At 35.2% G+C, this 10,089-nt stretch overlaps 1 protein-coding gene across 2 annotated transcripts; it reads right to left on the bottom strand.

Moving 5' to 3' along the window:
• Positions 1 to 232: 232 nt before the first annotated feature.
• Positions 233 to 9,343, bottom strand: LOC145624305 (uncharacterized). Of its 2 annotated transcripts, none has more exons than XM_081677307.1 (10): positions 9,073 to 9,343; positions 6,127 to 6,952; positions 5,148 to 5,643; positions 4,901 to 4,987; positions 3,586 to 3,750; positions 3,116 to 3,207; positions 2,081 to 2,180; positions 1,893 to 1,988; positions 1,651 to 1,788; positions 233 to 604 (listed from the first exon to the last, which is right to left on the bottom strand). In XM_081677307.1, exons 1-9 carry the CDS (start codon positions 9,110 to 9,112, stop codon positions 1,729 to 1,731), a joined length of 1,962 nt encoding a protein of 653 aa, XP_081533433.1. In that variant the 5' UTR covers positions 9,113 to 9,343; the 3' UTR covers positions 233 to 604; positions 1,651 to 1,728. The 2 variants fall into 2 exon arrangements, with proteins under 2 accessions (XP_081533433.1, XP_081533432.1); XM_081677306.1 differs by having other exon boundaries at positions 233 to 607; positions 9,073 to 9,342.
• Positions 9,344 to 10,089: the final 746 nt, after the last annotated feature.

Here is a 10,089-nt window from a genome sequence, read left to right on the forward strand (position 1 = left end):
AGTTTATTAGAAAAAAAAATGATTAAATTAATTATATTGAATATTAATTGATACTACGGATTAATTTATAGAGATAATATACAGAGGAATTCAGGAAACACTGGAATTTCCTATTGGCTACTCTAGAGTGTTGAGCTTCTTATTCCACCTGTGAGTGTTGCATGAGGAAATGAGGTTACTGATTATTTATCATATATTTGAATAACTAATTAACCTTTATGAAAAATGTTAATAATCATAGAAACCAGAAAGATGATTAATTTTCCAATTTTAGCTATCAAATCAATTAATTGACCAATAGGTCCAATTTTTCAAAAGATCTGAACAGGAAGAAGTGATGGCTGACCCAAGAGCTTAAAATATCACCCTCAGCTTCTTGAAAGCTATACAAAGAAGCTGTGGCAGTATAAAAAAGCCCAATAAAATACGGACCTCTGGGCGAACTTTTCTAACAGTTGAAGCTCGTATCAGCACAATACTATAAGCGATCCATAAGTAGAGCCTTACAGCTTTACAGTGAACTTTGCTATACTCGATCAACAAGAACTCGAACAAGTAAAAGATGGGATCTTGTCTCCGCCTCAAAAGGCTCAAAAACACCAAGCTTCTACAATTAAGACATGTGAATATGAGTTTACAATAAACAAAGCCAAAGATCAATCAGCCATAGTTGCAATTAAAGAAATACTATAAAGCCTGTTTATAAAAGCATACAATTCGTATTATAAAGCCTTTTTTATAAACATACTATTCCTAACACGGTAACTTTAATAGCTGTTATTCACAGAATCAGACCAAACGAGGCCTTGATGAGATTCTATGCTATTCTATTTTTGTCATAGCATAATACCATCAGTCTGGCAATGAAACCACAGCATAGCCAATCAACGTACAGCAGATGAGCTCAATTTATAGTGACATTAAACCAAATCTCTTCAGTTAGGAAAATTAAAACTAACAGTTCCCAACTATACCCCGTCTTTAAACAGCCCCAATAATTGATTAACTAGCTATAATCCCAACTTTAGGGAGTGTATTCTGAAATCGGCCCTACGTGACTAGAGCCCGATAAAAAGGTAAAGTGTTATTCTTTTCCTATTTTTTCAGAACTTAGATCTTCTCTCTTTTTTTGGCAACACCATTTACCTCTTCCCCTGATGCCCCCACCCAAGCACCACCACCTCACAAATAACCCCATTGACCTTCTTTTCCCAAAACAGGTCCATCACTAAATTCTCTCAATCTCCTACTTGTTTTCCCCTGTTATCGTCTTCCTATATTTCAAGCATTATTTTTCTTTAAAAAAAAAAGTAAAAAAAAAAACAATTTCAAGCTGAAATTGTCATCAAAGCTCAAGAATACAATTTATAGTTAGTCCACTTGGATTGCTCAAGTTAATCAACCTACTGCCTCCATCCTCTTTTCCAATCAAAAATACCTAGTCAAGGGCACTATAATATATCAACAAATATTGGGCACAAAAATATTAGATTATCCGAGTACAATTTGCAAATAATTGATCTACCTGCACAAAATCACCTTTTCTACATGAGCGAATTTGTTGATATATCAACAAAATATTGGGCACAAAATACTAGGGTTTCCAGCTTTAACATAATAAAAACATGGAGGCCAAGATATTTACTTTACCTTCATGGTCATGATGAGATTGCCTGCAGGTTGGCGATGCAAAAAAGATGGACCAATCAAACAGGATAAAAAGATAAATCATATATCTGACTTGCAAACTGGACATGATCTTCTTCTACTCAGCCATGGATCAATACACTACCAAAGGACCAAGAAAACAATCGCGAATTCAATATGACAGTCCTAATAAACCAACTTTACAAAAATGAAATGCAAGTAGCCATCAATAGGGCAAATCTTACATCTTTGTGAAATTTGTGCAAGCAAGGCAGATGGCGCATGGCTTCGCCGATAACCGGGGTCTCGAGACAAATTGAACATACTTCGCAATCATCATTCTGTACATATACAAGAACATTTAGTGAAAAGAGTTGCAGGTAGAGGTCTAAAGTTTCTTCATCTTATTAAGTCCACCATCACATATACTCACATGTACTATGGACTCTGGAAGGTTCCCTATTTGAGCAACTGAAGCGCCAAGATGTGCATGATTGTTCTCATCAAGAGCCAATAACATTTCATAATCATCTCTGCACAGAATATGCAGGATCAAAACACTTGATGTATAACTACTTAGCCCCAATCCCCAGTACATGGAAAAAACAAGCCAGTTCTCTATTCTGTTTTTAGGTTATGAACATGTTTGACATGAAGGTACAAGGAACCCGTTCATCAAAATAATGCAGTGATTTGAAAGTAAAGAAAATAATCTATGCATTTAATTTTATAAGTGTACGATGGAAATTCTTCATATATTTTAGAAGTGTAAGATAATACTTACCTTTACCCACAAGAAAATGAATAACGCTTCGGGAAAAAAAAAAAAAAAAAAAAAAAAAAAAAAGAGCCTTAGCATGACAAACTCTTTCTAAAGAACTTCAAAGGAGGGAGATGTATTTAAGCAAGAAAACATTGGGAGCCAGGCTGAACTAGTATTATTGCCCAGAAACTATACGAAGAAAGGTGAACAGTAAGCCCTAAACATGTACTTTTATGTTCCATTTTAGTTGACACGATTTGACTTTCACCACTATTCATATAGGTTATATTGTCTTCATTTTGTGATTTAAATCAAACAAAGTCCAGCGAGGTCTTCTTTGATTCATCTTAATGTCTATTCTCCAAATACCAATTTTTTATAATTTTTTGTCGGACATAAATAAAGATACTATTGTTTTAAGTTAAGCATTGGCAAACATGCCTAAATAAAACGTGTTAACTAATATGAAACAGAGGAAGTATGAGAATATAAATGAAAAAGAAAAAAGAAAGAATATATGGTAGTATTAATATAATTGAAAAAAGCATTCTACAGATTGCAAAAGTTCAGTACACATGCCACGTGACCAACTTCAATACAAGTAAAGAAGTTTAAATTTATTTATTCAAAAAAAAAAAAAAAAAAACCGCAAGACATATGTCGCATATCTTCTTATAAATGGAAAAGTATGGGACACGGACTTACTCTCCAAATTCACGATCAGGATCAAGGAGTTGATTGACCATTCTGATATCATCATTGACCACAGCTTCCAATCTTTCTAGTAAATCAACTCTCTACATAGCATAGAAAGGCTTTTGTTAAATAATAATAATTTCTAAAGATGGAGAGTTTATCAATATTAGAAATACAAGCATGCTTGATGCCAACTCAGAATATGTACCAAGCTACTCAGGACTTTGTCGAATTCTGCAGTATGATGGAACACATTACCTCACAACAGGCGTACACAGAGCATTCAAGAAAAAAAAATATTGGAGGAGAGATCTCTATGGCAAGGATTGTAAGAAGCCACAGCCATTTTTTTGAATCTTTCAGGAAATCCCTTCCAAAGAAAGAACACAAGCAAAGACTTGTTCCCTATTTTAGTCTAAAAGATACCAAAATAAATAGCAGACAACAAAGACACATTTTAAAAGAAATCAGTACAATACCATGTCGACATCCATATCTGAAGGGAACATTCTTCCTCTAGGATGGCGATACACATGACTCCTTAGCCTCGGAGGCCTCCGTGCTTGAGCTCCTCGACGGAACAAACGATTGCGCAAAGACTGAGATTGAGAAGCTTGATGTCGAATTGATGGTGGAGCGGCTACCTACAAAAAATTACAGGTAAATCATTTAATCACAACGTAATGGACTAAGCATCCGGATATAAAACACCATTGCAGGTCTACACCCAGAAGAAGAGAGGAAAAGTGGCTCATGTCCAAGACGAGGGAAACAAGCAGCAACAGCAAGGCACTAGTGGACAAGAATGATTAATGATCCACTAAGGAATGGAGCAACATGAATTATGCAACCTTGTCGCCTTGAAACTCAGATGTAGTAGAGACAAACTTCATTAGTGTTAGGTTACCCTTTGTACCATGTGGAATGCTCGAGTAAAAAGTAGTTATGTAGTAGGAAGATATCTGATTTGTGAGTGACATTTTGTTATTGAGAGTAGTAGCCTCAAGCTACCTTTGAGATGTGATTTGTGAGTGACATTTTGTTATTGAGAGCAGTAGCCTCAAGCTACCTTTGAGAGTAATAGCCTAGGGTTTGTTCTGATTTTCACTAATATAAACTTATCTAGACTTGTCAAACCTTATTAAAACTTATTTTAGTTGTAATTTGAACTTGGGTAACCCTTATCAAAACTTATTTTCTAGAACTAACCTTATTTTAACTTATCTACACGATTATAAACTTATTAAACCTAAAATAAGTGAAAATAAGGTGAACAGAACAGGCCTGCTATCTTCCTTGTAACCGTTTTGTTAATCAAAGACTGAAGCTCATCTTTTACATTTCTTCTTGTTCGTTTATTTACATTAAGAATTTCTAGTACATTACACACAATTAAGTGCAAAGTAAAAGAAGAGGCACACACATAGAGGATTTCCCATAGCCTAACAACTAAGAGACATGACAATAATGCATCATTAGTAACAAAACCAACAAGCTTCAAAAATGATATGTTGTGGGCAACTTCCACTCACTAAGCTAATAGAATTCAGAGAGGTTTTACAGGGGGGAAAAAAGGAAAAAAGAAATTGTCGACTATTATAAGAAAACAAAGAACAGAATGGATCTCAAGATAGATGTATAAAAACACCGCTAAGGGCATAGTTTAGATACACGTTTGGGGGGTGGTGGTAGAAGTGAAGGGAGGATTTATCTTGAATTGATATCTCCAGAACAAAGGAAAATGGCCCTAATACAAGAAACATCAAATCATAAATGATGCGCAGTAAAACTTACAGAGGCATGTGCACGACGACTTCCTCTTAAATAAGCAGGATGCACACGATCTTCTTGCGGCAATACCCAGCCTACTGATGAAAATCTCTGTAGCAAATATGTCCATAGCATAAATTTAAATTCCTAGAAAGCAAACCCCACTCCCAGGCCAAAAACTTAATAAAATAAAAAGAATATTAACAGAGCTCAACCGGTACAGCAAAATGTAAAGAAAGAGTAAAAGACTTATGGAGAATATGAGACAAACCTCATCACTAGTAGGTTCAGCAATCTCATTATATAATTGTTCCTGCAGCTCACGAGCCATCATCTCATCTACTTGAAGTTGTACTGCCCTAGCTTCAGAGTCATCATCAGTTTGTGACACATTTTCTCTCACTTCTGGAGAAAATCCATCAACAGCTAACAGAGAACCTGATTCACTCTGAGGAAAACCACCATGATCCCTTACTGACTTTCTGGTTGATGATTCCCCACCTGAACTCAAGCAAATTACCTCATCATTTTTTTCTGGGCTTCCTAAACTCAAGTCATGCTTTCTTTGTCTTTTAACTACTGAGCTTGGCGTGTGCAGCTGACCCTCACTAAGCACAGGCTTTTGCTCAGACGATTTTGAAGGACAAGATGAAGTGCTTTTGCCCAAAACCAATTTGTTTGGGTTTCCACTTGTGCGTTGTACAATAATGCAGTCCTTCTCAGTCCTTTTGCTCCCTCCATCAACAAAATTCCCACCATCACTTCTCCTGTAAATTAGTGATCATAATCAGTCCATTATTACACGTATATAGCAGGAAAAAAAATGTTTTTACATACATTCTGTCTAGCTTTTTGTGGCCCATACATAATGATACAAACAATAAAGCGAATGCCCCTCACATAGTCAATCTAAAGAGAGGATTGTGTGTTCTATTTGGATTGCCCATAGCATAGCCAAATGCCTTCACATTTCATGCAACCTTAGGATAATGTCAATACTTCAGAAGATTTTAATGTGGAAGAAAGCAACTGGATACAGTGTACTAACTGTAAAATGACCAAGACTGTAGAAAAAACTTGCACAAACCCAATATTATTCTCTGGGGGGGAAAGCAAACAAACATATAGAGGGTAATCATTGAAAGAAATTCCTTTACAGGCGCTAACAGAATTCTCTGAATTTTTTTTTTCCCTTTCACCCAGGGTAATATAGCCTTACACATGAACTAGTAACGCGTGTAAAATAGTACCTGACAGCATGGCCTTTTGGAGAAGAATCGGGAATCAACAACCCTTTTCCTTTCGCTTGACTTGCAGCATTTTGTTTGGAAGGTACTTCACTAACATCAATTACAAGACGAGAACCACCAGGTTCTGCAGCACACTCAGCATTTTCAGATCCATTACCAGAAGTTTCTGCTAACCTTTTGGTTTTTTCTATATTATGTGGAGATATACACCCATTACGTACAAACCTTTTCTGCCTGGTTGTACTAGGTACTCTGGAAGAGTGAGGTGGCACAGAGAGACCCTCCCCAGTATCATGATCTGAAGTAACAAGGCAAATAGTATTGTCTCCTTTCACTGACCAAGCATTGGTATGGACAGGATTATCATGACCAACCTTCACCTTTCCCTTATCCTGACTTCTTTTGCAATGGTGAGATGATATTCCTGGAAGACTAGAATGTGATACTCTGTCATCCTCCATGCGCTGATGGTTACAATTATGTCTGTCGTTGTGCTTCAAAGTCTTGCTGGCTACTGTACTGGATAATGGAGCATTCCTGAGACTAGAAGAAGGTACAGAAGAGCTGTTTGCACCCTGACTTCGAGCAACGTCACCAAGATTACCCCCAGAACGAGAAAATTTTCTAGAAGCATGGTAAATATCACCCAAACGTCGATTCCTTCTATCAATATTCCCCCTAATTGTCAATGCAGAATTCCTTGAGCTGGCCTCCATAGGTTTAGGAATCTTAGAAACATTTTTAGTTTGTTTAGACACCCTATCAGGAGTGTCAGGAACAACCAAGACCTGATCAATATCCTTAAGATCTGAATCTGAATGAGCCCCTGTACATAAAGGCGATCACATAGATCAACACTAAGCATGTATAACAATCTAATATGCAAATAACTTATCTGCTTGAGCCCAAGGGCTTTCAAAATCAAAATGAATTAACTAAAAGGTAAAGGTAAACCATCCCACAAAAGGAAACAAAAAGGAAGCTCCAAATGGCCACACCTGCCTTAGCATCCCCAACCCCATCAAATTAAAAAGTAAAGAGAACATTCCAAATCATACAGAAAGCTGTTGAGAATATATATATTGTAGAGAGGACCAGTAAAATGGTGCAAGTGAATATGGAGATACTCAACCTTACAGAAAAATCACACTCAAGGTTAAAGATGAAACAGCATGAACTATACGAAAAAAAGAAAAATCCTTCTAGCATCGAAATACCTTCACTGGCCATCAGTAAGTAAGCCCGTCATCAGCTAGTACTTTTACTTACATCAGTTCTAGTTTCTAACCTATGTTCCAAAAGCCCTCTAATTGATTGCAAATTATTAACTGGGGCCTAAAACTGGTAATTAGAACAACTCAAAAACATTAAGACCCTCACCAACATGTCAAGCAATCAATTTGTATCCCCTTGAAGTTTTCTATGTATAGTAATTACATACCCAACTCAAGAGAGCAAAACGAAGACATGTAATAAAAAACCAACCTTCAATCCAGTTGTCACTTCAGGAAACCCCTTCAATCACAAAGTCGGACATTTGAGATGCATTGAGATATGATTCTTACGCATATCACAATTGCTCAACAGACAGAACAAAGAAAATAGAAATTCTCAGGCAATATCAGTAGTCATGGAAAAACTAATTTCAATCATCAGAAACTATCAAGAGCTTGGAAAAGACTCTTAAACTGTGTCACTCAAATCTCTAAGGTGAAAGTCATCCAACTAACTTGAGAATAAATAACAGTAGCATATGGAAGCAAAGAAATTCCTAAGTATATTCCTCATAGGCAAAAAAAAAAAAAAAAAAAAAAAAATTCCGGATGGACTAAGTTTTATACAGCAGAAGCAAGTCCCATCAAATATCAATAAAAAATTTAACAATCTTGAGAAAAGCCCGTAAGACATTCTACATATTATAATCATTACTGCTTGATTCTGCAACTGTTGCATCAAATGTGACCAGACTAGTTTCAATTTATGGACTAGATGCATACAACATAAGTTCGGTAAGCTTACAGAGCGATCAGAAAGATAAGGCAATGCTCCTGTGAAATCAAAGTAGTTATAATTGACAATATTTAATTCAAGAAAGACCTAAAGAAGCTATCTAAGGAACAACTATCCTGAGCAACAGGGATAGACATGCAATTTCAAAGACACTAGGAATTCAGTAAACTCATTTAGAATTGCATTAGTATTGCAAAGTAACATTCAACCTTGCTTCATAATGTATGCCATAGAAATGACTAATAATGTAATAATGTAATATTGATATCATAAAGCAACATCTAATGTAGCATTTAAAATGTATAATGACTTAAATTACAACTTTGAACCCAAATTCATGCATACACTCATTCATAATTCCATAATAAATCTAAATCAATCACATGACCCGTCGAGTTGAGATTAGCACCTAAGCAACTATTCTTCTTCCTGAACCCTAAAAAGGCCAAACAGTTCAAAACCCAATAAGATTCTCCGTCAATCATAAACAATGTTCAAACCTTCGAAAACCCATCATCCTATCAAATTAGAGCACAAACAAAATCATATTAACTTACCTTAGAACATTCAAAAACATAATCTTGGCAACATCTACATCAATAAAATGCAAGAAATAAAAAATTCAGAATCAACCCACTAAGCTTCAAAAGTTAAGCTACATGCCTACATCAAAATGGATAAAAATAATACTCAATAACGAAAAAAAAAAATCCCATGAATTTTCTGATAAAATCTTGAAAATTCCTAAATTCAAGATCAACCCAAAATCCCAGATCAAGAGAAAAAAATATGCAACACGAAAAAATGATTACATAATGAAAAACAACAATCAATCACCATTAAAATATCAAAAAAAAAAAAAAAAAAAAAAAAAAAAAAAAAAAAAAACCAAATTTGAGATAGAGAAAAATAAATTTAGGGAAGAACTAGGTTTACCAGAACTGGAGGGTTGGTGAGGGTGGTGATGATCCGCCATAACAATGGAAGGCAAGAAATGGAAGAGAAGAGCGGTGAAAAAACAAGAAGATGAAATTGGAGATGAAATTAGGACAGTGATACCGAATTTTGCTGTACGTGTTTTCAACTTGCGTTTGTGTTTTCTTTAAACTTCCACTGGTTTTTTGACTTTATTTGATGGATGTCAACTTCGCTATGGTCTTATGAGACTAATCTAGTTCCAGGTTAACCCGGTTTAGGTTAACCCAGATCGAATTGGTTCATTTTGAAGTCAAGATTTTAAACAACCACGATCTTGAATTTTAGACAACAAATATGTAAGTTATGGTAAGCTATTTTACTTTGATTATTTATTGTAATTGTAACATACGGATATGAAGTATTATGTAATTGATTATATGGAGTGTTGTAATAAAGCGAATCTTTGGAATGTTGTAATAAAGCGAATCTTTGATTTAGGGATAAGAGTAATAAAACTAAAAAAATTAAGTTAGGAAATAATAGCGAATCTATCTAATGCACTAAAATTTTCTAAAATCTGATTTGGATCCAGTTCTAGTATTATTAGTGTGATATACTGATCGTGCATTTTAGATTTTCTACCCTCGATCCAGTCCAACCTTGGAACAATGGATTGCCCCATTTTGTGTAGGACTCAATTCAATGAGCATAATGTCCGATTAAATCTATCATATCACTTATCACTAATATATAAAGTTGGACTCGCAGTCAGGCTACAAAACAGCGACACTTGGCATTCTAGTTTTTCACCAAGAGTCAAGCCTATTAGGTATTTTTATGACATGTAAACGAGTTTTAGATAGTTTTTTTTTTCTAAGATAAAAAAGTTATATATATATATATATATATATATATGACATGTAAACGAGTTTTTTAGAACAAATAGGCATATCTCGCACAATAGATATTGCACGCGAGGAACAATTTTAACAATGCCATTATTATTAAAGTCGTCGGCTTTTGACCTTTAATATT

Source organism: Chenopodium album, chromosome 3 (assembly GCF_948465745.1).
Source record: "Chenopodium album chromosome 3, dcCheAlbu1.1, whole genome shotgun sequence".
NCBI classification, from domain to species: Eukaryota; Viridiplantae; Streptophyta; class Magnoliopsida; order Caryophyllales; family Amaranthaceae; genus Chenopodium; species Chenopodium album.